Source organism: Canis aureus, chromosome 1 (assembly GCF_053574225.1).
Source record: "Canis aureus isolate CA01 chromosome 1, VMU_Caureus_v.1.0, whole genome shotgun sequence".
NCBI classification, from domain to species: Eukaryota; Metazoa; Chordata; class Mammalia; order Carnivora; family Canidae; genus Canis; species Canis aureus.
Genome location: NC_135611.1, coordinates 66,763,510 through 66,791,316, shown reverse-complemented (window position 1 = coordinate 66,791,316; position 27,807 = coordinate 66,763,510). Strand labels below are relative to the sequence as shown.

Genomic DNA, 27,807 nt, shown 5'->3' with positions numbered 1-27,807 from the left:
TCTTGTAAAAATCTTGTGGTACGGTACTTTCAAACTTTAAAGTTATTTCAACTTCCATTATCTACTCAGTTCTTCACCTTATATATCTTAAGAGGAAAGATCCAGTTTATGCAACCCAGACATACAATGCAATTACACCATCTGATCATTTGCAGAGTTAAGCAGGTGATTACCAAAAATCATTCTTCTCCTTTCATGGTATAGATTTGTCACACAAAATAGTTCTTAGACAATAATTTAATTCCCTAGCCCACTCGCTTCTCCAAACATGACAGCATCTTTGTACTGGTGAGATGTAGATAATATAGAAGCCAGAGGCTGGGAGGAGACTTAGTTCTCTCCTCATTGTGTAAAGGGAAGCTGCCACTGACTGAGAATACTGCACTGGAACCACTACTACAGCAAGAAGAAACTGCAATTGCATGAAGGCCTTAAATGTTTGGGCTTATTTTTGACTCTAACTCAAATAAGATTTCAAAAACATGTATTTAATGTATTTATGTTTACTTGGCTTGTTTATCTATCAGATTATTTGGGGGAGCCTAAAAAAAGTAATATTTTAATTGTTTTCAGCTTGGTTCACTGCATAAGAGCATACCTGGAAAATTGAGATGATGTGGTAATTCAAATGTACAACTAAAGATTCCTTCTGTTTCTCATTCTGATAGGAAGCCCTATAGTTGAGGAGCTCCAGCAGAATATATCATCCACAGCTAGTAAGGCTGGATGAAGGGAGCGCCTATAAGTCAATTTGCTTGTTTTCCCATTAATCATGCTGGGTTTTCTTTTGAGATTTCTTTATTTCATTCTAAATTAAGAGCAATGTATAAGTTGTTTTTTTTAAAAAAAAAAAAAAAAAGGACTACTATAACAGCATCAAAGGATTATATATGGGTTTACAGATGAAAAGTGGACTTGGAGTAGTCTGGTGGCTTCATGGATCAATAAAGATGCATAAGAAGGGACAGACCAGGATTAGAAGGGCCAAAAACTGTGGAATGGATACCAATGGAGAACCATGACTTTCTTTAACAGTATGCATTATAACAATCTTTGTATCTGATAAAATCATTTTTTCTTCCCTTATTCAATGAAATATTAATTTTCATTAAAATATATTGCTTATAAGGCCCTTACCTGGAAAGTTATCCACTTGGGAAAGAAAACTTAGAAGGAGCAAGACAGTGTTTTGAAATTCAGTAAAGTCGCTGATAAAGGGGGCTCTATCCCCATTAACAAGCATTCGTGGTGGCAGGCCCTCCTGGAATTCATGTGTTCTGACCAAAGTTGTAGGAAACAGGGAAGCAGCTAAATAATCCACAGCCACACACCAATTTCTTCCAAAATTTGCTTCCGCTTTAGAATAATACTCCAACCTAAGAGACAAGTAGAAACAGGTACAATTGCAACTAATCCACTCCAAATTTCAGCCTCATTATTTTCTTTCTTTTGTTTTTGATTTTTGAATTTCAAGTCTTTATTTAAATTCTAATTGGTTAACATACAGTGTAATATTGTTCTCAAGAGCAGAATTTAGTGACTCATCACTTACATAGAACACCCAGTGCTCATCACAAGTGAGGAACAATGGCTTAAATAACCTGTAATGGCTTAAATAAACTTCAAGCCCTAAGAACAATGGCTTAAATAAACACTAGGAAAGAAGTGAGGGCAGTGGTTGAAGGCACAGAGGTGTTTAGCAAAGTCAGATCCAATGGAAGCCTTTTAAATGATTTAAGTGAATATATTATTGGACAGTTCACCTAATAAGTCAGTTAAGAGAGAGTCAAGTAAAAATAAATAAATAAATAAATAAATAAAAACACACCTTTAAAAGCTCATTTTAATTTAAAATACAGTTATAGGTGCACCAGCCAATCTTAGGATCCAGGACCACAGAGCTTTAAGTAGACGTAGACTGTAAAGAGTTCAAGACTGTCTCAAGTAAATAAAAGACTCTAATATATTCTCTTTTTTTTTCTAATATATTATTTTACCTAAAAAAAGGTAACACATGAGATTTGAAGGAAGTGCCCCAGTATATAGTAGATTGCAAACATGGCCTCAATTTCTCAAAAGTCTTTATATCTCTGGTTTTTGGTCTCTTCAATGTCCCTTCCCTATTACATAGAAAGGAGACGGCAAGGAGAGAGGCTTTCTACCCTGGCTCAGCCATATAAGTTGATTTAGCCAATAGAACATTAGCCAACTTGACACCGCATAAGCTTGAACTGTGTTTTCACAATTTGGTTTCTCTCCCTTGCCATTCTTCCATCACTATGGCAAACATTCAGGCTTGCGAATGGGAGACAAATGGAGCAGAGCTGAGCTTCTCCATTCATGCCTGTGTTGCCAATCAAATCAACAAACATGAGGTGAGCACGGGGAAGATCAGCAGACCTGCCCGACTGGATCTTAAACATGTGAGGAATAAACACTGCTGTATAGACGCTGAGATTCTGTAGTTATCAACCGTGCTACATTCTCGTGGAAAAAAAAAATGAATGAAATACAGGGCAACACACCTAATAAATTGGAACTTCTCAACAGTGAAAGTGAAGCTAAAAACTAATGGAGATACGCCTTCAAAAAATCTTAAGTATTGCTAGCCTAGGTTTCTGTATTCACTCAACCTCAGTCAAAAATCATGAAAGAATAATGATATTTTAAGAATGCAAATTACCTGCAATTTTTTCTTCTTATACAACTGTTCTGAATCGACTCATATGTAAGTCTTAACCAACAAAGTAATCCAGGAAATAAAACAATACAGGATACTGGAAATGGGTGAGTCAACATAAAGAAGAGACAAAGGCAATCTAGTACAAAGATCCTAGAGACCTAAGAATCGCATCTGACCACCTGGGCAGAACAGAGCAAGTCCACAGTTCTGAACGAAACCTCTACGAGAAGAAGAAATTGATATAATTCCGGATGCTTCTAAACACCTTAAGAAGAAACTTGTTTGGTTTGCCAATTTGAAGTAATTAGCGTTGTGTATGATAGAAAGTAAACAAAAATTCACACAAAAAAATGATCAACTCTAAAGGGAATGAGATAATGAGAAAAATAATTATAATCAGTTTAGTACGTGTGATGTGAATAGTGATTGATAGTTAAAATAATGTAGCCACTGAACATTGACTCAATCCACATCATTAAACAATTATACAGAGAGAGTGGTAAGTGGGAAGAATTTGTGTGGAGTAGGGGTGAGGGGAACTGAGTGGTAATTTCCTATGGTCGTGATAAAAAGGATACTTAAATCTGCAATCAGGAAATGTTATAGGATTTTTTTATTTTTAGAAATATAGTACTAAATATCACAGTAACCAGTGGTTATAGTGGCATTCTCCCTGGATACTGCTGTGTCATTTTTTTATGTATTTTTGGTGGGAGGGATGGCAAAACCTCATAGAACCATTTGACTCTTTGTCTTTTTTTTTCAAGATTTTGTTTATTTGACGCAGAGAGAGACATTATAAGCAGGGGGAGGGGGCAGAGGGCAGAGGGGGAGGGAGAAGGCTCCTGAGTGAGCAAAGAGCCCCAAATGGGTGGGACTCCATCCCAGAGCCTGGGATCAAGACCTGAGCTGAAGGCAGTAGCTTAACCCTTAACGGACTGAGCCACTCAAGTGCTTCCATTTGACTCTTTAAATCATTGACATATAAGAAATGGATCATAGACAAACTAAAAATAATCCAAAACAAAAATAAGGAGGCACACCTGAGTTCAATATATAAAATAAAGAAATAGGAAGGAAGGAGGGACAGGGAGAGTGAGGGAGGGAAAGAAAGGAGGGAGGAAATAAAGGAGGAAGGAAGGAGGGAAAGAATCTTCTGAAGAAGAATCTTAGATTCTTCTAAGATTCTAAGATTCTAAGGACCATCCATCCACTACCCTAACTCCTAGGACAGGGAGACCCTGGTCACACTCACTTGCCTGCTAACCTACCTGAGAGGGAGAGAGGAGAGGTATGAATGATATTTTGTTCAGCTCAATTATATTTTGTTAAGCCCCAGGATTAAAAGATTCTTCATCAAGGAAGTGAATATTATATTTTATTCCCGCTTCCTTATATATTGAAAAGGTGAAAGCCTTCTTTAATTAAAACCTTTTAATGTCTTTTACTATCTTTTAGTAATTACTGACCTTGTAAAACTAGTCTGTAGGCCGTGTACACTGCAGGCAGCACAGCTTACAAGTAAGAGGATGAGCTATGGAGTCATGAGAAATTTAAATATTAGCCCTGCCATTCACTAGCTGTAAGATTTTCAGCAAGTTACTAAACAGCTCGACCACATACTCAGTCTAGAAAAATTGAGGTATTTCAAAGTGAGATATTACATGAAGATACTTCGTGAAATTTCTTTTACTTGTACTTGAGAAACAGAAGCTACTTAAAAAATTCATTCGAGAGAGTCACCTGTTGCTACCTAAATAGAAGGTCAAGTAAGAAGGTCAAATTTCAGAGAATAAAAAAAGTTAATAAAAACTCTTTTTTTGTTGTTATAATTAGTGAGGAAAGTGCTTCTAATAGTATCAGAAAAAAAATTTGGGTCATATGCTTGTGATCAAACTAATCATGTAATTATTCAAGATTTTTCATGAAAAAATTCATACGCTCTGTGATTTTAGAGTTTTTAAATAAACTTGGCCTGCTAAAAATATATTTCTTTCAAAACTGTTCCATGACATAAATAGGAATAAATACAAAAAGATTAAAAATCTAAACCCATAAGACACAAGAAATGTACCTGTAAGAAAAAAAATTTCTGCAATCTCCTTGAACTTTAGCTAAAGGACTCTCATATTTCCAAGGGACAAAGTTGCATTTCCTAGTGAATTATCTTTGGATATGAACCTGAAACATCTGTAAATGAAAAAAGTAGTCTAGAGAGATGACTTCTTATCTGTCAAATCTTGAGGTTGGCAATCTGAGACCGAAATCGTTATCTAATAATCTCATTCCTATTTCCTGTCATCAGAATGGAAAGAACAGTTGAATTGCAACTGCTGTGCTGGCTTCAGCCCCAAATCCAATTACAAATGCTCCAATGGGAGAAAATTCCTCCATCCTCCAATTAATATCTAGTTTTTGAAGCCATATCAATAGGTAAAGGAGGAAATGTGTTTTGAATCTGCTACTGTAGCTGATTTATTTACTATACTGAAGGACGGAGTCGGTGGGAGAGACAATCAGTGAAATAAGTAAGAAACACTCCCACGTTCCTGCCTGGATTCACCTGTCTACTCAGACAGTACCAAGGACCCTGATTTTTGGTTCCTGTTTTGCACCGTACCCAGATTTCCATCCCAAATCTCTCTCCAATTGGTTGACCCCACCCCCAGATAGTGTCGATGATGGCTGATTTTATACATCAACATGACTGGGCCTCAGGGTGCCCGGATATTTAGTCAACATTATTTGGGGGGTATTTCTATGAGGGTTTTTCGGAAATCTCACTTTTCAAACCAGTTGACTGAGTAAAACATATTGCCCCCCCCCCCCCCAGTGCGAATCGGCCTCCATTCAATCTGTTGGTAGTGTGAATAGAACAAAAAGATGACCTTCCCTAAATTAGGGGGAAATCTGATGAAGGCTGATGGCCTTCAAACTGGAACATAGGCTCTTCCTGGTTCTATATCTATCTATCTATCTATCTATCTATCTATCTATCTATCTATCCATCTACCTATCATCTATTTATCTATCATCTATCACCTATTTATCCATCTATCATCTATCTATTTATCTATCTATCTATCTATCTATCATCTTCTATCATTTATCTATCTATCATCTATCTATCATCTCTTTACCTTCCTACCTATCTTCTATTGGGGCTGTTTCTCTGGAGAACCCTGACTAATATAGTATCATTCACAGCTAAGCACAAATCATTCTTGCACCTTCTTATCTAAGTCTATAATAACCTCTAGATATACACCTAGAGTGCTTGATAATCTTCTGAGCTACCCTGCATGCTCACCTTGATGCTAGTTGATCTTTTTCCAGTATATACTCTCCACAGTATAAGTACCTACCAGTACTGTGCCCATGATCAAAATATTGAAGACAGGGATCCCTGGGTGGCTGAGTGGTTTAGTGCCTGCCTTCAGCCAGGGTGTGATCCTGGACTCCAGGATCGAGTCCCACATCGAGCTCCCCGCAGGGAGTCTGCCTCTCCCTCTGCCTGTATCTCTGCCTCTCTCTCAGTCTGTGTCGCTAATGAATAAATAAGTAAAATCTTTAAAAAAATATATTGAAGACAGTTTCTTTTCTTTTTTTATATAGAGAAATTGGTCATATGTTTTATTTGTTTGTTGGTTGGCTAGCTATTTCATTAGCTGAAATAATTGGTTAGCACCAGATGTTTTTTTTTTCTCAAAATTTGCTTCTTCTTCATAAAATATTTTCTAAGTCTAATCATTCTAAAATACTTATACTTCATCATTAAAAATACCCAATGGTTAATATTATTTAATAGGAACATTGACTACCACTTTAGAAGAGGAATAAAAAGGCATAAGTGAGGCCCAAAATCATTTACCATATTAAATAGAAATGATTTGGGATCCATTCTTACCTATCTTCAAATATTTTGCCAACAGTATCTATGGTTGCAACATGTGCAGCCCATAAGTACTTCAACAGGTCTTCAAAGGTACTGGAAGGATACTGTAAATGCTGCAGCGAGGAGAAATTTATTCATATTTGAGAAAATACAACAATTTCTCTCCTTAAAATTTAATCTTACTCCCATACATAATTTAGCAATATCCTGCATGAGAGGAGAATTTTGTTTCTAAGAACTGTATAAGCTCTCAGTGACTAACACTTTGTAAAAGAATATAATAAATATCTATTATAAATAATATTATTGAACACATCTATAAGAAATGAGCTGCAACAATTTTCCCAGGAGTCAGTATTTTATACTGGATTTTGTTTTTGATTTGTCATTTGTTTTTCTGCTACCATAGCAAAAGTTACCACTAAAGTTTAAGAAAAGGAGGACATTTTTATTAGAATCTTTAATCCAATCATATCTAAAGTAGTGAACTAATAATCTATGGAACTAGTAAATCCATCTTTTCATTGTGCATCTTAGCCCACATCTATGTTTAACCAATGTTCACATTTTGCTCATTGAATATTTGGTTTTGATTGCCACATAATTGTTTAGTTTACCTATATGATCATTTATTAATTCAGTTGGAATAAGTTATTTGACTCTTCTAATAACCAACTCCATAATTGTATTTCTCCTAAAAGTTAATTCTTCGTTGCCATGCAGATTCAATTAAACAGAATAATCTTTGCATTTAGTCAGATATCTTATGCAAGCTCACATTTATGTATTATTTATTTGGAATGAGAGGATCGAGTTTGTGTTAATGCCATATTGGCTCAGAGGGAACGAACGCCCCACCTACTACCCCGCTTCAAATGTAATAATATAATTCGCCTGACAGTTTACGTTTTTACACTTAGGAAATATACGATGCACACAAAAACCTAGGCAAAAAGCACTATACAAAACAGAAAATTCTCTTACCACCTCCTAAGAAAATAAATTATAAAACTTTAAAAAGCAACCTGGTAAAAGGCATTCCACTTGCTCATTATCTCAGGAAAGGACGACCGGCAACTAGAAACATTAAGACAAAACTTTGTCTGGTCCTTGGGTGGTGGCAAAAGCATGACTTGGTCCGATGATATCCCCATTATGCCAGAGTCAACCGCAGCAAGGAAGGGCAATGCACATAGAAAGTAATTCATATCTGTAACAGCAAAATACTTATTATTACTGCAAATACTAACAAATGGGATAGAGAATATTTTTAAGTTATCTGTAAACCAGTAGGCAAAAATCACACATTCAGAAACCTAGCAAAAAAAAAAAAAATTGAAAATCTCCCTAAGGATCATCTACATAACTTTAATATGCTTTTGTTAATAACCCTACAATCAGGGGCCCCGGGTGGTTCATTGCATTAAGCGTCTGCCTTGAGCTCAGGTCATGATCCTGGGGTCCTGGGATGGAGCCCCGTGTCTGGCTCTTGGCTCCACGGGGAGCCTGCTTCTTCTCCCTCTCCCTCTGCTGCTCCCCCTGCTTGTGCTCGCTCGTGTGCGTGCTCTCTTTCTCTGTCTCTCTCTAAAATAAATAAATAAAACCTTTTTAAAAAATAACCCTATAATCATAGACATAGGCTTAAGCAGTTGTCTATGATATTTTTTGTCTATGATATTTTAAATAAAAACTAATATGTAATATTAAGTTAATATTATATAATATTCAATATTAATTTAATATTATTTAATATTCATTTTTTTCAAAGCATTAAGCAAAAAAAGGAAGGAAGTTATCTACTTGTGCACAGAATGACACACCTCTAATTGAAGTTTTTTTCATAAAATGTAATTTTTTTCTAAGACATTTTAGTGTGGTTAGAGTGTTGACATTGCATACTTTGTATTTAGCCAAGTTTCATGTGCAACCGTGATATCACAAAGCCCTGGTTTCAGATTAGGTTTTTAAAGCCCACATTTTGGATAAGTGTTGACAGTAGATCTCTGGATGATTAAATTGACAATGAATTAGCTGTTTTTCATTTCTCTCTAAATATAACCTATTCCAGCAGATTTAGACATTATAATTTAGAGGGCTGTAAAGCCTCAGCTGATTCTCACTGGTGATGCAGAATGTCTTTTATCACAGACACGCATTTATGAACGTAATCCTATGCCCCAGTGGAGCAGCCTGATGCTCCAAACTCCTGAATCAATCTGGGGATAAGAAACCCTGAATTCCAAACCGTGACTATTCGTGGGTCTTTGAAAAGAACCAGTGTGTGCGGTATTAGAAAAAATATGTAAAAAAAAAAAGAGAGAGAGAGAGAGAAAGAAAAAATATGTAAAGGTATATGTGGTGTGTGTCACCCTAAGAAACTGAAACTTCATATATTCTTGTCTCTTATCGGGAAATGTCTCTAAGGAAATATATGTAAATTAATTTAATTACTAAAACACAAAATAGAATTAAAGAATTTGAAAATGTCTTCTGGTTATTTTAGGATTCAATGTCTGACAGACGCCTTCGATTACTGATTGATAAAATGATTTGTGGTACCCACCCTGACGTGTTAGGGCATGAAAGGCAAACACATTTGGTTGGGGTGAAATGAGGAAAAAGCCCTAATCACTTGTTCCCTCCTTTCTCATCCCCCCTCATCCTGGAGACCCCCCTCACGTCGGCCTCCCTCCTCCCTGCTAGGCCGGGCTTTCAGAGGCCCTGGTCCCTTCCCGGCCCTTGTTCTCTGCTTCTGTGACAAGCTCGTGTCCCAGGGAATCATTACTGACATGACGGCTGTCCAATTCGAGGATGTGGCACCAAGGCCACAAGGTGCACAATGAAACAGATTCCTTCTTAGAAAGAACTAGTACTGTCCTCTCTCCGTCCCTAAGGTTTCGGGTGGAACACTTTCCTTGGGGGATGGTTAGTACCTGTTTTGCCACTTAAATGAACCTACCAGCCCACCAACTGTCCACAGAGACGCACAGAGGATCAGAGTCATAGCCACAGTCGGTCCTTCTGGGATCAGCTAATCTTCCTAGAAGAAAGAAGGGGGTGCAGGGATTATTTATTATACAATAACATTCTTGAGTATCAATAAATATTTTGCTTTAATTTGGTCTCTTATTCTTTCATTGATCCCTAACAACTCCCTCCCACTCAATCTCCTTCTCCCTTCCTTTTCTTGTCCCTTCCTTAAACACACACACACACACACACACACACACACACACCCTACACTCAATCATATGTCCCTATTCCACCCCATTTCCAGGTTCTGTCCTTTGGCTTAATTTCTGATATTATTACATTAGAATAGAATTTTTCATGGTGGACCTAAACCTTGATATTTTTTTTTAACTAGGCAGTTATTTTCAATATGCAGCCAAGGCTGAGAAACACTGCTTTAGCTTATTTGTTTACTTCCTAATAGATTTACTTTCTATTTCCCCAGTAAAATTTCAGCCACATTTCAAGCCTCAGTTTAAATTCATTTTTTTTTTCCTGATTAGTCCAGCTGACTCCTCCACTCTGCCCCTCGTTTGGCACTTTTAACTTTTATCCAAGAGTAGTTGTGTTTTTTCTTCCACTTAATTTCTGCTATCTTTCCCGTTTCACTTGTGTTGTTATAAATTCTTTGATGGCAGGGAAACTGTCTGAAAGTCCTTATTCACACCCCATCTCCCCACTGCTCTTAGCAAATGCTGGACACTTATCAGTTCATCAGTGGAAGAGTTTAGCCAGGCTTGACCCTGATGTGTGAATTCAGTGAGTCAGAAGGGCATTAATCCACCAGCCCTTTCAGACTCCATCTCTCTCCCCTGAGGGTGGGCTGCCTCCCAGAGTAGACTTAATGTCACTGATTTCTTTTGAACTAGGGTTGTTTTGATGCCAAGGAAAGCCAGATAAATAGGAGTAGATTTGGGTCGCAGGACATTCCCTGACAAAGATGCGTGACTTGTCAACCACAGGAGTTCCTGAATCTGATCACTGCTCAGACTTAAGATAAACTGTGATCTTCTAGTTTTTTCATTGGAATACAACAATGAAATTTCCTTATTGGTGGTGTTATCAGTATGGAGTAGGCAGGAGGCACCACTCGCTTTCATGAGCTGCTTCTGTCAGCCAGAACAAAAATATCTTTCTAATTTATGAATCCTTGGCCCAGAGCGTATATCTCCTAACTAAATGCTAGAATGTATTTTCAAAAGGAGTCAATCATTTGCAGAGAAACATCGTCATGAGCAAGATGCCACTCCTTGCCTAGCAGCCCTATCTCCACGTTTAGGTAATCACAATTGGGACTTCAAAAAATTTCAAGTTAATTTGACAACACCTTCTGTTTTTAACGTATATCCTTTTGACTGTTTTGTTCATCTAAGTGCTTAGAATGGCATCATCTGGCATCTAGCAGGAGTTCAATGAATACTCGTAGAATGCTCAATAGATCTGACATGATGTCTTTGTGTTTGGCAGCTATGCCTGATGCACCATTGTGATTTCTAGTCAAAACAGAAGCACACAAAAGAAAGACTTATGGAAGAAGAAGAGTAGAAGTAGAGAAATATGATTATGAGAGGGGAAGAGGAAAAAAGAAAAGGATCAATTCTCAAAGATGCGGTATGGTATATACAGAGTCTTAGTTCCCGATTACTCCATGGTTATACTGGTAGATCATTAGGATGATAACAAGAGTCATTCTTACCTGTTTTGTATTGCCAGCCATTCTGGAGAGGTAACCCCCATAAAATGTTTTGTTCATTGTCTAATAGAATGTTTTCAAAATAACTTGCTGTCTTGTTCACTAGGATTTTGTACATCCCCATTCTCTCAGGATATACCCAGGGATCAATAATGTACTTTCCATTCTTTACCCTGTAGTCACTGAACTGACTAGCACTTTTCTTCCACAGCGGGGGATACAGATCTGAGAAATTAGATGCTCCTGCTAAAGAAACAGAAAAGCAACCAAGTAGTACACAGGTCCAAGGAAGAAGGAAAGCCATTGTGTCAAAGCTGGGGATTGAGATTGTGGCAAGGCTTTTATTGGGAAATGGAGGAAGAAGTCATGGTATTTGCTTTTATCTCAGCACATCAACACATTTTGCTCTTTTCCCGGAAGATGACAGAGTGAAGATGGGAAGGCCTTACCAATGAAAATAAGGTGCCTATCTTAAGAATAGCATCATCAAAAGTTTCTTATCCACATGATAGTCCAAAAAAACTGTTGAAAATTCTATTGTTGAATGAATAAATATTTTAAACCCTTTCATAAAACTTCTGTTAGGTTTACACTGTGTTTGTGTGCCTATTAAATTAAATACCCTCCTACACATATATCTTGACCGTAATTACCTAGAAATGTAAGGGTATGGGCAGTCACCTATGTCTGCAGAAAAGGATTTACATAGCAAATCTGAGAATGTTATCATTAAATAAACCTGCTTGTAGTTTGGCCCTTGGCTGGCATCTGCCTACTTGGCTCTCAAAGTTCTTAGTCAACAGTAAAATGACAAGTGATTCACTGTACCTAGACTGTGCAAACACTATGGTTTATGCTCAACATCTGCTTTCCTTGTAGAGTCTGGAACTTCCGTACATGACTAGCTCCCAGTAAACAGCTTGGGCATTGTCTCTTTAATGGGCATCCCTGGGCAGAAACATGACACACATATTGCTGTTACTTCTGTTACTGGGGGAAAAGTGCACTCTGTGTGACCTCTCATTGGAAGGAAAGAGCATGTGGGAATCTACGCATACGTTCCTCCAGACTCTGCCTCTGTCTTTCCCCTTATTGTTCAGCTGTGTATGCTTACTACACCACCACAAAGAACCTTAGCAATGAGTAGAATTGTATGCTGAATCTTGTGAGTCTTCTAGAAAATGTTTAAACACAGGTCCCTGAATGAAAACTTCAGTTACCCATCAGTTATCTCTCACCAAAGGCTAAGAAAGAAATTTTGAAACATTTTAGTATGTTTAGTGAAATAAAAACTTCTAGTCCCCATATTGAATCATATATCTTTAGATCCTAGAGGAAAAGACAGAGTCTAATAGGTTTTAATTTCAGATGTGTAAGTTTCAACAATATAAAGAAAAAATTCCCAGTGATAATAATTTGAAGGAATAGAATGCCTTAAAGAGCTGAATTTTCTCCATGCAGAGGATATTGAACTAGTCTTTGATACATTAGCTAACATTAAAAATAGTTGAATTTTGGAACTCCTGTGTCAGAATCTAAAAAATAGGTTAAAATGGCCTATAATAGTATAGATAAAACTACTGTCAACAAAAACCTTGCAGGAGTTTCCTAGCCTACATTGTGATTACAAAATATATCACCAATAATATTGGGGCACTCCCTCCTCATTGAAAAAATTTTTAATGTATTGTACAAATAATTAAGATGGATGTACCAGGATTTAAAATAATGTGTAGGGATCCCTGGGTGGCGCAGCGGTTTGGCACCTGCCTTTGGCCCATGGCGCGATCCTGGAGACCCGGGATCGAATCCCACGTCGGGCTCCCGGTGCATGGAGCCCTCTTCTCCCTCTGCCTATGTCTCTGCCTCTCTCTCTCTCTCTGTGACTATCATAAATAAATTTTAAAAAAATTTAAAAAAATAAAAATAAAATAATGTGTAAATATTATTATATACTGAAAAAAATGATCCATTTAGTAGAAGTTCTGTTGCAAGGAAGAAGCTTGAAGTGTGCCTATCTATCCAATAGAATAAGCCAGCCTGTTGGCAAAAACTCCCAGTTAATTCCCAGTTTTCTTTCATCCTTGTTAGCCAGGAATATGGATATCCAGAATTAAGGCTGCAATTGCAGCATCCCTTGCATAAGCAGCCACATTACTAAGTGCCGGCCACTGGGATATGAATGGAAATGGTGTCCATGTACCCCTTAAAAAATGGATAGGCCACTTTTTCATCCCTTTCTCTATTCTGTGGCTAGATGTGATGGCTGTAATTCCATCTCAATGCTTATGGACAATGATTCCATCTTGAAGTTAACAGAATGCAAAGCTGGAGATTGCATGAATCTCAGAAAATGGGGCAACCATGAGATATAACTTAAGTTCCTACCTATGGATTCCACCTGAGAGAGAAATAACTTTCTTTTTCTTTTTTTTTTTTTTTGAGAAACAACTTTCTATATATTTCAACCACAGTTTGAATTTCACCTACATATAGTGAAAATAATGGCCTCATGAATATAAGCAGTACATCTGGAAAGTCTTCTTATGAGCATCATTAGAAACCCGTTTCCCAGCAGGTCATAGGTGAGGCTTGCTTCTGGCATGGACCACACTGAATAGCCCTCAGCGGGATATAACTTCTTGACTCCTGTCATTTTATTTATGGTCTTCTGATCACTTATTATTCAACTTTCCAAACACATTACTATAAAGGGGAAGTGGTGAAAATTACTGTTCTATTCTGGATCAAGAATACAAGCATTCTGGGTTCAAGAAAATATGTTCTATCTTTATAAAGAGGTTAATATATGGATGTGTACTATATGACCTATTTTTCTTTTTTTTAAGATTTTATATATTTATTCATGAGAGAAACAGAGAGAGAGAGAGAGAGAGAGAGAGAGAGAGGTAGAGACACAGGCAGAGAGAGAAGCAGGCTCCATGCAGGGAGCCTGATGCGGGACTTGATCCCGGGACTCCAGGATCACGCCCAGGGCTGAAGGCGGCTCTAAATCACTGAGCCACCTGGGCTGCCCAAGACCTATTTTTCTATAACCAAATGTCAACACCATACTTAATGGGAGAAACCTTAAGAGCATTTCCTTTAAAGCCAATTATAGGATAAAAACAATCACTATCATTTTAATCATTTAACTTTCTTTCCAGATACCATACAATTACATTAGTACAGATAAAGAAATTAGATGCATAGAATTGTCAGTGAGGAGGAGATATTATTTTTGCAGATGGTATTATGGTATCTGGAAAATGGGAGAGAGTACACTAAAGGGGTAGCTGCAAAGAAAAAGAGAGTTTCACCACAGTTACTTCTTGCTAGACACATCACCAAAAACAAGGGAAACAAAGGCAAAACTGAACTATTGGGATTCCATCAAGATAAAAAGATTTGCATAGCAAAGGAAACAGTGGACAAAGCCAAAATGCAACCAACAGAATGGGAGATGTTTGCAAATGACATATCAGGTAAAGGGCTAGTATCCAAAATCTATAAAGAACTTATCAAACTCAACACCCAAAGGAGAAATAATCCAATCAAGAAATAGGCAGAAGACATGAACAGACATTTCTCCAAAGAAGACAAACAAATGGCCAACAGGTACATGAAAAAATAGTCAACATCACTCGGCATCAGGGAAATACAAATCAAAACCACAGTGAGATCCCACCTCACACCAGTCAGAAGGGCTACAAAGAACAAGTCAGGAAATGACAGATGTTGGTGAGGATGCGGAGAAAGAGGTACCCTTGTCCACTGTTGATAGGAACGCAAGCTGGTTGCAGCCACTCTGGAAAACAGTGTGGAGGTTCCTCAAAAAGTTGAAAATGGGGCTACCCTATGACCCAGCAATTGCACTACTGGGTATTTACCCCAAAGATACAAATGTAATAATCTGAAGGGGCACCTGCACCCTAATGTTTATAGCAGCAATGTCCACAATAGGCAAACTGTGGGAAGAGCCCAGATATCCTTCGACAGATGAGTGGATAAAGAAGATATGGTATGTATATATTTCTATCATGGACTAATATTCAGCCATTAAAAAAAAAAGAAAAGAAAAGAAAAGAAATCTTGCCATTTGCAACAATGCGGATGGAACTAGAGGGTATTATGCTGAGTGTAATAAGTCAATCAGAGAAAGACAATTATATGATCTCACTCATATGTGGGATTTGAGAAACAAAACAGAGGATAATAGAGGAAGGGAGGGAAAAATAAAACAAGGCATAATCAGATAGAGAGACAAACCATAAGAGACTCTTTATCACAGGAAACAAACTGAGGTTCACTGGAGGACAAAAGGGTTAGGGGATGGGGTAACTGGATGATGGACATTAAGGAGGGCATGTGATGTAATGAGCACTGGGTGTCACTGACCACTACCTCTAAAACTAATAATACATTTTATGTTAATTAATTGAATTTAAATTTTAAAAAGTAAAATAGACTGTAAAAAATAAATAAAACTCTTTAGAAAATTTTTAAAAAGAGAATTTCATAAACTGGCCATGTACTAAATTAGTATCTATAAATAAGTAGTTTTTAATGTAAAAACAATCTGAAGCATAAAGGGATAAATATGTTGGAAGAAAAGTTCCCATTTAAAATGTCAACAAAGGGACTGAAATATCTAGGAATACATTTAAATGTGTAGATTAATATGGAAAAAAAGTCTAAATTTAGACACACTCATGAGAGACATAAAATAAAACTGAACAAGTTTAAGTCATGTCATGTTCTTACATGAAAAAACTGAACATTATCAAGATGTTAATTTATAAATTCAACACAATCACAATGAGAAATATTAACAGTATTTTTAGAAGTAGTACAGCTAAGTCTAAAGTCTCTAAAAAAAAAGTAGAGAAAATAGGAAAACTAAAAAATAATAGCTAATAAGAAGGAGAGGAAACTTCCCTTAACCAATATTAAAACCTCAATGATTAAAGTAAGACACTAGAGTCTCCAGCCATACCCACTGTCAACAGTGGGATACTGTACCATAAGCATATAAGCAGACGGATCATTGGATGAACCACAACAAAAAGTGTTTTTTTAAATAAGACCCCATCTCAAAACAAGTGAGCAATTTAACAGAATTGTAGGGCTAGATCTGTGCAGTCCTTACAGGCATGGTAGACATTGGGTTCTTACACACAGTGGGAAAATACAAATATATCCTGAAGTCAGATATCTGTTAAAAATACTAAAATAAATCATAATGTCAATAAAAGAAGCTGGATTTTCTAATCCAGAAAACTATGAACAGTACATCTGGGTGTCTTGAACAAGCCAAAGAAAAAATAATCAGAAGCTTGCAAGTAAGCCTCAAGTGAATGTTCGCCTTCTCATGGCATAGACTGCTAGGCACGTGCACCTAGAGTCATTATTCCCTTCTTCCTTCAGAAGGCAACAACGATGCTCTTAGTGGAGGACGATCTTCCTGGAGTAAAGGTGATGTTAGCTCCCTTCCCTTGCAGCAAGTTGTGACTATGTGATTAAGTTCTGCTCCATTGACCACAAGCCAAGGTGCGGTGTTGCAGATTTCAGGAAATATCCCTAAGTGACAATTCATCTTTTCTTATTTTTTCCCTCCTTCTTTCCCCTGGCTGGAATAACTTGAGGCAAAAAAAAAAAAAAAACCCTCTTAGATTATGAAGTAGCAAAAATGGTGGCAGAGCAGTTGGGTCTCTGATACTCATGGAGCTCTAACCTCTATGCTTCTGGACTACTGTTTCTAAAAAAGAAAATAAATTTGATCTTGTACAAGACAATTTCTCTTTTGCAGGATTTGTTACTATCTGGAGGACCTGATCTGAACTCACATTCCAATTATGGCTTTTAATATCTCTCTGACTCTTTCCTTAACTGCAGTGTAGACATGATGTCATATACTTTTATAACCGCTAATTATTACTGTTTCATGTTGTTTGAAATTTGTAATAATAGCACTGAAAATCTGGATTCGATTATTGAATAGAAAATCTGTATTTAACTTTGAAGCACAAACCCTAAAACAACCCAATCTGTATTTGTATTTGAGGCACATGCATATGTGCAATAACTCAAATGCCAAAAGATCAATGTGAGATGAACCCTAATATCCTACTTCACAACGAGGACACTGAGGACTCTCAGGATCAAACCACTTACCCAAAGTAACTCAGGATGCAGATGAGAAAGAAATCATTTCAACCTTGCATTAGCCATATGAACTTGAAGACTCTCATTCTAATTTTTTTCTGCAAAACAAGAATAATAAGACTATCCTCTACTTCTGCACAGTCACTGGGAAACGTTGATGAGAGGATGCAGACAAAAGCAGTAAGAGTATAAAACCATGGAAAACTAAAATCGTAAAGCTATTTGTATTAGAATTAAACACCATGGTACCTGGGTGGCTCAGCAGTTGAGCATCTGCCTTTGGCTCAGGTGGTGATCCCGGGGTCCTGGGATCCAGTCCCGCGTGGGGCTCCCCGCAGGGAGCCTACTTCTCCCTCTACCTCTGTTTCTGTCTCTCTCTCTCTCTCTCTCTTTCTCTCTCTCTGTGTGTGTCTCTCATGAATAAATAAATAAAATCTTAAAAAAGAAAACCTACTGTCCACTTGACCAAGTCAAGACGACAGTAGTTGGCTGACCTGTGAGCTTCGTAACCTTGTCTAGCTGTTCTCTATATCATAGCAACAACACATTCATTGTTTCTTGGAATAAGATTTTGCTTTTTTACTCACCGTTTGATTGAATCTTTCCCCATCTCATCTCCACTTAACACTATCATACTTTTTATGTCAATTCAAGTTCTGTCCTCCACGAATCTTCTGTGATTCAGCACATTGCTTTGCATGCAGTAGATAACCCTTGTAACATAACTTAATTTCATTTATCTTTAGCAAATGAGTTGTATCCTGAATAGGCGAGTGTTGGGAGGGGCAGAGATAGAAAGAGGAGCTCAGTTGCTCCTAAGAATAATGCATGATCTGCTGTATCTTTTGTCTTCAGGAGTTTCTCTCTGTCCTTTCATTTTCAGCAGTTAGAATGCAATACTCATTTACGAATCCTGTTTGGTGTTTTCTGTGCTTCATGGGTCTACAGTTTCCTGTTTGTCATTAATTCAAGAAAATTTTTAGCTTCAGATATTTCAGATATTTCTTCCACCCTATTCTGTTTTCTCTGTTCTGTTTTCCTCCTTCCTCTCTTTTTTGTTCATTTCAGTTTTGGTAAATTTCTATTCACCTATTTTCAAGTTCATCAATTTTTGTTGCGTCAGCAAAGTGACTTGATGAGTGTGTCATAGGCATTCTTCATCTCTGTTACTGTGTTGATTTTTAACATTTCCATCTGTTTATTTCTTATCATTGTTATTTCTTTGCTGAAATTACCTATATGAGCTCATAAGTTGACCACCTCTTCCCCTAGAGACTTCAACATATTAATCGATGTTTTTTAATTCCTTTTGAGGTGGTTTAAACATCCAGGACATTTCTGAGTCTGGTGCTAATTTCTTTGTAGCTTTGTGAGTACCTTTATCTCCTTGACTTTCTTCTGCCTCAAAATATTTTTTGAATATGGCCACGTATCTAAAAGAATAACACATATTTATCTATCTTTGTACAAAGGTCACACTGAATTTTGAGCTATTGGAATTTAGAACATTTCTGGGCAAGAAAACACTGGAGTTGGAAGGTGACAAATAATTTTTGACATAAATACCACAGTCAAATAGTTTTTGCTTGAATGTGGGCACACCTGGCTTTCTGTTAGGCCTGTAGTGGGAGTGTGATATTTGTTTTGTTGCTATGGTTGCGCTCAATGAACCAGAGGCCTCAAATGCATGTAAACTTTGCATTTTATATTGGAAGCTGGTTTGCCAGAAAAATTTTTTAAGTCACTGCTCCATCTTGATCTTTCAATTTTCCCTTTGTGCTGTACTATGCTTTAGGGAGAGTCTGCTTCTTTAGATCCTCCAGCAGGATTTCACACTTACTTTTACTTGTCCGTGTCAGCCTGGTGAGGTGGAGTGTTGGAGTCCTCTCATATTCTGGTGAAGCCTTTCAGGTCTGGTTGGCAGTAATCAGGGATGTGGCTGGCACAAGTGCTAAGTCCCCTCTTCTTGCCCTGAGCCTCCTAGCACGTATTCCTATTCTTTTCCTTACATATAGAGAATTTTTATGTTACCTTCCCTCCCTGCAGTGGGTTTTCACCAGTGTCCTAAGGGTGACAGTTTGTTGCCCAATTATTCCCCATCCCCATGGAGAGATTAGGGCTTTTCTTCCATAAAGGAATAGGATAAAAGGCTCCTGGAGGGGTTTTAGGTTCTTCTTCTAGTAACTTGCATCAAGGTGAAAACTTTCTCAAGACTGTCTCTAATCTTCTCTTAAGAAATCTTATTTTTACTTATGAAGTGTAGTTGTCAAGCGATAGAGAAGAGGAATCAGAAAGATGACTGAGGTGTTAGGCTTGGCCTGAGACCCAGGGGTCCAAGTCATAGGACTACTATATATACAGTGGTCAGGGAAGCTTTAACTCTTTCCAGACTCACCCTTAGATTGCACCCACCTCTTTCTTTTCTCTTGAACTTATGTCTTTTTCCAGCTTCACTGCTTGCTTGCCCTGAGGTGACCTAAACTATGATAGTTCAGAATTCAATGCAATCTATCTTTGTATAAATGTAAAGAAATCTTTATTCTTTTTCAGTATGTTGACAGTTCATCAAGTTGATTTACTTAAGGAACATATACAATGATGTTTTGACTGCCTTTATTACCCAACAAAATTCTTCCCTGAGGTCTTCACATCCTTTCCCTGGATCTTAACAGCTAGAGACATGTCACTCTGTCAAGCAAAAATGAGGGTTTTTTTTTTTTTCAATAATGGTATCAAATACTCTCAAGCACAAATGGCCTCCTTCAAAATATCTGAACTTAGATTTCACTAGACTCCCCTTTCTTTTGCTACGCTGAATCCTCTCTGAACTTTTTCCATTGTGTCCTCTGCTCCATTTTAAGTAATTAACAAATATAATCTTCATCCTCTTCATGGACAGTCCTTCCATTTCCATTTTTTGGTCTTTACTGACAATTGTCCTTCCTTTGACAAATGGTTTTCGCTGGTAAACAGCTCCTAGGTATCTTTATTCACTTAGACCTCACAAACCACAAGGCAGATTTAACAAAATGAGAGCTACTCCAATTAAACATCCTATTCACACAGTCTATAATATCATCATTTCTATTCACTTTAACCTCCATTTCTCCTTTGTGTGTGTGTGTGTTTGCTATAGATTTTAAACAATATTCTTTCTTGTTTAAATCATCAACTTGATTCCTCACCTCTGGTGTTTATCCTTGTCTTCTATAATTCATTATGTTAAAAGAATCAAAATTCATTCTTAGAATTAGGTACTCCAGTAGAAACAGGAATATTTTCCTTGATATTTTTGACAGTCGTCCTCCAGGGATAATGCCAGTCCATAATTTTGTATGATTAACATCACTATGGTGATATAAAATGGCCACAAATGTTTGCAGCTCCACTCATGAAGGGGGAGAGTCGATTTCTTCCCTCCTTCAGCTTAGATGATTTGTGATTTGTTCTGACCAATAGAATGCAATGGTGAGCAACTTCTAACCCTAGACCTTAAGACCTTGCAGTTTCTGCTCTTGGCCTTTTAGAGAGCAGACCTCATGTGATCCCAGGCACCATCTAGCTTACTGAAGGGGCACATGGTGGAGAAGCAGATGACAACCCATCAACCACCAAAACAGAGATCATTCTAGACCATCCAGTTTCAATTTTGCCACCAGAGTGCTGACCTCACATTACTGAGCCAAGACAAAACCAACAGAAATCTGCCCAGTTGATCCTAACCTTAACTGCTGCCCCACAAATTTTGAGCTCATAAGCGAATGTTGTTAAAAGCTGCTGGGTTTGGGGGGTGTCTGTGACATAGCAATAGACAATTGATACAAACACACTAGTAATTTTGAATGCAAAAGTTTTTCAGACTTTAGAAAAGTAATATTTGTCTTATAACCTCTGGTAGAGTCTGAGCCAATATTCTGTAAATCAAAAACCTGTATCTATGAAATGTGTGAGCATTCACTTTCAAGAAGTTAAATAAAAACCATACATATCGTTATAGTTTATTTATATATGCAAGACTGTTAAATAAAAAGGTAAGATAAGCATTGACTATTAAATATTCTAGTACATCCTATTTCATCATTAAAAAACACTATTCAGGTTTAATCTAAGATCTATACACACATATATGTATAAACATATACAGATATATACAGATATATGCATTAAAATACTCATTGAAACTGGTTGCTTTTGGGCAGCCCTGATGGCTCAGTGGTTTAGCGCTGCCTTCAGCCCAGGGCATGATCCTGGAGACCCGGGATCGAGTACCACGTCAGGCTCCCTGCATGGAGGCTGCTTCTCCCTCTGCCTGTGTCTCTGCCTCTCTCTGTTTCTCATGAATAAATAAATAAAATCTTAAAAAAAAAAAAAAAAAGAAACTGGTTGCTGTGAGGACATTGAGGGGTGAATTTACCATTCTTGACATGACGGTTGTCATCAGATTAGTATTAGATATCTGATGGTGTGTCAGGAACAGGACTTTCAAGTATGAAGCAACACGTGATTCATCAGCACAATTTTATGTCTAAGCAGTCTCTCTTCAAATCAACTTCCATAATCATTTTCTCACTAATAAAAGCCTGTTTTTCAAGGCCAGCAATTGAATTATTACACATAATCACAAGGTAATCTACTCAATTTTTTTCACTCTTGTGGAAATCCACCACCATCATTATCAAAACTATCCTCATAATCACCTGTATTAACATTGACATCATTTTAACACATTTCCTATTAGTCAAAATATTCAGAACAGGTGCCTGATTACAGTCTTACATAGTAGTTGTCCCATATTTTATCATTCATAAGAAACTTCACAGTAACCTATGGAAAACTGGAAAAAAATCACTGATGCACTATTAAAGACAGGTATGACTTTTATCTTGGTTACTCATTGGATTATCTTTAGTTTTTGATGTTTACATTAAGCAATTAAAGCAAGATCAATTAATAACAAAGCTGCCAATATGAATTCTAATCATTCTTCTACAAATAGGTTCTTGAGATAATGCAATAAATAAGAATAGGACCTAATCTAAACCAGGAGTCAGGGAAGACTTTACAGAATATTCAAAGATAAGTACACATTAACCAAGGAAACAAGGGGAAGAACACTCTAAATAAAAATTGAAAAAATGGGGATCCCTGGGTGGCGCAGCAGTTTGGCGCCTGCCTTTGGCCCAGGGCGCGATCCTGGAGACCCGGGATCGAATCCCACGTCAGGCTCCCAGTGCATGGAGCCTGCTTCTCCCCCCACCTGTGTCTCTGCCTCTCTCCTCTCTCTCTCTGTGTGTGACTATCATAAATAAATAAAATTTTTTTAAAAAATTGAAAAAATGTAAAATTCTAGAATATTAAAGACTGGGACATTGCTTCAATTTATTAATGTTTCACCATTAAAATGACTCTAAGGTGTTTAGGAAAGAGTGGAAAGGATTACTAGAGAGTTGGTTTAGGACCATCCCATAGAACCATGATCTCAAAGTCATTTTCCTTAGGACTTGAAGACTTTTAATCAACTTTTTTTAACTCCCAATATTTTAGGTTGGCATTCAAAAATGCCATAATCTGAACCTTAAAAACTTCTTGGGGTGGGGGGTGGAGGGGCCCCTGGGTGGCTCGGTGGTTGAGCCTCTGCCTTTAGCTCAGAGCATGGTCCTGGGGTCCTGAGATCAAGTCCTGCATCAGGCTCCCCATAGGGAACCTGTTTCTCCCTCTGCCTATGTCTCTACCTCTCTGTGTGTGTGTGTCTCATGAATAAATAAAGAAAATCTTAAAAAAAAAAAAAAACTTCAGGGATGCTGGCTCAGTTGATAGTGCATGTGATTCAATCTCAGGGTGAAGTCAATTCTCCTGTTGGGCATAAAGCTTACTCAAAATGAAATGAAACAAAACAAAACAACCCTTTTGAAACTTACCTCTCTCAATCGCACTAGGTGTTATGTTCTTATAGATGCTGACGGAATTGTTTCCTCTTGATGAGTATGCATTTCTCTTTGTGGGATTTAGCTTCTTTTCTGATCACCATTTTTAAAATGTTAACCTAATTTCAACATGCAGTACAATCCCTTCTCCTGTCTGCAGCTTTCTATATCTACTTGAGAACCCTTCTTCCTCTAAGCTCAGGTAATTGACCAATAGATGGGCACTTTGATTATTGTTGCATTGTTACTTATATTCACATACCATCTGGCTTTCATGATGTTGATTTGGAGCATAAACAATCATTATAAATAAATAAATCTATGTTCACACAACATAAAGTATATTAGAAAATGTTGGTGTTCACAAGGTATGATATGTGATACATCCCTTATTACTTAATAATAAGTACTACTTAGTAAGCCTTATTAAATTTAATTGTGTCCAACATGTACAATTCCACATGTAAAATGTGTGCTCTGTTGTTGGTGGTGTTCTATAAATGTGAATTATGCTCGGTTGGTTGATAATGGTTCTTCTGGGTCATTCTTAATTTTCAACAATTTCTAGTTGTCCTCTCCATTATTGAGAGTGTGGTACTGAAGTTCCCACCAATATTGTTGAGTTCTCAATTTCTTCCTTTAATTCTGTTAGGTTTTCTTTTGTTTATTTTGGTGCTCTCTTCAGAGATGTGTACATATTCATAATTTTAGATTAATTAATTTATAGTTGCTATTTCTTCCTAATAAATGGACTCTCTTGTAGTTTCTGGGAAAAATCTGCTGGGATTTTAATTAGAATTGCATTCTGTTTTAGAATGGAAATTTTAGCTATACTCAGATTTCCTGTTGATAATCATGGTATATCTTTTCATTTAGCTATGTCTTCTGTAATTTCTTCAGCAATGCTTATTTGTCAGTATTTATCTTTTGCATTTATTTTGGTAAAAATATTCTTAAAAATGTTATGTCTGGGAAAGTATTGTAATCAGATTTTAAAAATTAATTTCCAATTGTTCCTTGATAGTATGGAAAAATACAATTAAACATTGTATATTCACCTTGACAGCCTTTAGCTTTGCTAAATTTATGCAGCAGCTTCTTCTCTAAAATTCCTTAGTATGGGATGCCTGGGTGGCTCAGTGGTTGAGCCTCTGCCTTTGGCTCAGGGTGATCCCAGAGTCACAGGATTGAGTCCCACATTGGGCTTCCTGTATGGAGCCTGCTTCTCCTTCTTTTTTTTTTTTTTTCTGCTTCTCCTTCTGCTTGTGTCTCTGCCTCTCTCTCTCTCTCTCTCTCATGAATAAATTAATAAATAAAATATTTTTTAAAAATTCCTTAGTATTTTTATCCACACTTGTTTTTTTGTTTTTCAATCCACGCAGTTTTATTTTTCTTATTTTATCATTCTACCTACTACCTCCAATAAAATATAGAACCGGTAAGAAAGACATTTCTGTTTGGGTTCTTAAGAGAAATGCCATCCTTGCCATTAAATGTCACCCATAGATTTTTCACAGATGTACTTTCTCATCTTGTGAAATTATCTTTCTATTCCTTCCCTTCTTACTTTTTTATCATAAAAATGTGCTGAATATTGTCAAGTGAGATTTCTAAACCTATGGGGATGATCTTACATTTTCCCTCTAAATCTTGTTAATATAATAAATGACATTAATTAATTTTCAAAGGGCAAATTAAGCTACTATGCTAGAATGAAATATATTTGTCCAAAATGTAGGATCTCCCTCCCTTTTTTTTTACACATATATTTACTGGTTTAGTAACAGCCAAATAGAAAAGATGCATTTGGCCAAAGTATGTGGGGGGGAGAGGAGAGGAGCTTCCTTGCCCTTTCTGGATGCAACACCCTTCCAGCTCTTCCATGCATTCACCATGCTGGAAGCTCCATTGACCCTTTTGACATATTGCTGGATTCAATTTACTAATATTACAATTAGTTTGCTTGTATCTGTTCATGAGGCACATTGGACTGTAATTTCCTGTTCTTGTTTTCGGTGATGATAACAGAGCACTGCAGTCCTCATAAATGACTTGATAATTACTTTCTTGTTATTGCAGAAAGAGTACGTGTAAGATTTATTTTTCTTTCCTTTTGTGTCTGAGAGAATTCACTAATGAAAACATCTGGGCCTGGAGAGTTTTCATTGTGTGTAGGGAAAGATTTTTTAAATTACATTTACCATTTCTTTCCTCAGCATGTGACTATTTAAATATTTACCTATTTATTTTTGTGTCAGTCTTGTGTTTTAATCTTTCCAGAAATTTATCAGTTTTATCTGTTTTCAAACTTGGCATAAATTTTTGTGTTATTATCTTTCAAATGTTGGTAAAATATGTACTGCTATCTCAATTCATTCCTGATGTTGGTGATTTGTGTCCTATTCTTATTTCTTCACCAATCAAACTGCACATTTATCAATCGTATTGACTTTTGAAAATCATTGGTTCTGTTGATTTTCTTTGTTATTCACTCATTCTGTATTTAATTGATTTGCACTTTTTATTGTTTCGTTTTTACTTACTGTACCTTGCATTTAATTTGACGTCCTTTACAGTTACAGAATGTCTTTTTTTGTTTTGGTTTTGGTTTTGGTTTTTTTGGCTTTATTTTTTTTGGTTTTTTTTTGTTGTTGTTTTCGTTAAATACAGATTTTAGAATGACTTAAGGGCATTAATTGTGAGCATTTTAAAAATTTTTATATAAGTGTAAACTTTCTTCTAAGCACTACTTTAGTTGTGCTTCACAAATTTTGATGTGTTGTACTTATTTTCATTGAATACAAATTCTTTCTAATTTACATTGTGCTTGCTTCTTTAGCTCATGAGATATTTAAAAGTGTGTTTTCACTTCTTAATATTAGGGGTATGTTCCAGATATCTTTTTTTTACTGGTTTTTAATTTAGTTCTATAGTCTCTAGACTATAGAGAGTTATTGTAAGGACTGTATATTACATATTTTAAATTCTTTTATATATCAAGGCTTTTTTTTTTTTTTTTTTGGTTGACACATGTCTATCTTATAGAATATTTCAATGGCACCTGAAAAAAGTGTGTTTTCTTACAGTGTTAAGTGTACTGAAAAGGACCTCAGGAGCAGGATAACCAGGCATATTTCAACACCCAGAGCTTCTGTTTTTTCTTCCATTCAGCTCACTAAATGTCCCAAATATAAAATACAACGCCATGATTATACATGAAAAGACCTGGGAAATATGGCCCAGGAATCCTATATTCCGCTGTTAAAATTCCAAATCTGACTTCTTGTTACAGAAGTATTGAATCCTTTCTCCTTTCAATCTGAAACGAGTTCTTCAAAAGCACATGAATCAAGGCAAGTTCCTGAGAAAGTTGGAGCTTCACTTTGAACAGCTGTATCTGCTAGACACATGGAGACGTCCTCTTCAAGTTTAGTAGCCATGCTTTAGAGGAACAGCTACAGAAAGCCTTGTAGGACCTGCACCAATTATACTGCTACATGCACTTCTGCAAACCTCTCCATGTTCACTGATCTTTATACTGAGAATAAATAAAATAAAATGTAGTAATTTGAATTACAGCAGATGCTGAAGACCTGTTTATACTGCACAGAGAAAAATAATTTTATATAATTTTTAAGGCATGAAAATATTGATACACTGAACTTGCTGACTTACCCACATGTTCACAGTAACCAGAACTCTCTCAACTGGACACAACCAGAGAACTGCCTGTGGCCTGCCATTATCACCTGCAGAGAAGCACTGATCCCTCTTGTACTACCTTGATGATTTCTTCCCTATCCCTCTGCACCGGCTCCATGCATGATATGCAGATAATTGAGACTTTCGGTCACATATGGACCTGGGGAAAGAAGTGAGCCCCCAAATCCCAGCATCCCTCAAATTTAAGGTCATTGGTTGGGCATGTGCTTCCCTCTCACCTAGCCAAGGTGAGGCTAGGACCCAGGTGGGAAAGGCCCACTCTCACTGAGTCTTCATGCTACTCTTATCATACATTTGGTTTCTACATGTGTTATAAACCACCCCTACCAACCAATTATTATTTTTGCTTTAAATGTCTACTTACACATTAAAGGGTTTTTTTAATGAGGAAAAGTGTCTTCCATGCTCTGGGCAAGAATGTCATGTCCAGTGCCCTTTCTTCTTGGGTATCGTTAAGCTTCAGCTACCTGGAGCTGCTTTTGCCCAGCCTTCTGATGTTTCACCTTAGGCTTGCCACAGCTGTGTCAAGGCATAGACTCCAAGGAACTCTATGTAGATATCTGGAGCCCTCTCCGATACCCTGTGGTGCAGGTGCCAGCTACCTGGCTTCCCCAGACTCCGTGCTCTACCCCCTGCACTCAACTTGATTGCCATGCTCGGCTTGGGTCCCCCTTATTTACCCTGTCGTCAGGAAAGTTCCTCATGGCAGGAA

The 27,807-nt window shown here is 37.1% G+C and overlaps 1 protein-coding gene and 1 long non-coding RNA gene across 4 annotated transcripts; one reads left to right on the top strand and one right to left on the bottom strand.

Annotated features, from left to right (window-relative positions):
• Positions 1-1,070: 1,070 nt before the first annotated feature.
• LOC144316807 (protein LEG1 homolog) lies at positions 1,071-11,716 on the bottom strand. Its single transcript, XM_077902632.1, has 5 exons — positions 11,287-11,716; positions 9,538-9,618; positions 7,604-7,788; positions 6,591-6,691; positions 1,071-1,376 (listed from the first exon to the last, which is right to left on the bottom strand). Exons 1-5 carry the CDS (start codon positions 11,585-11,587, stop codon positions 1,109-1,111), a joined length of 936 nt encoding a protein of 311 aa, XP_077758758.1. The 5' UTR covers positions 11,588-11,716; the 3' UTR covers positions 1,071-1,108.
• LOC144316819 (uncharacterized) lies at positions 3,863-26,928 on the top strand. Of its 3 annotated transcripts, none has more exons than XR_013382670.1 (4): positions 3,863-3,974; positions 11,058-11,201; positions 11,495-11,745; positions 26,665-26,928. It is a non-coding gene; the product is annotated as an uncharacterized LOC144316819 (long non-coding RNA). The 3 variants fall into 3 exon arrangements; XR_013382668.1 differs by lacking the exon at positions 26,665-26,928 and adding an exon at positions 22,445-22,747; XR_013382666.1 differs by lacking the exon at positions 26,665-26,928 and having other exon boundaries at positions 11,495-11,858.
• Positions 26,929-27,807: the final 879 nt, after the last annotated feature.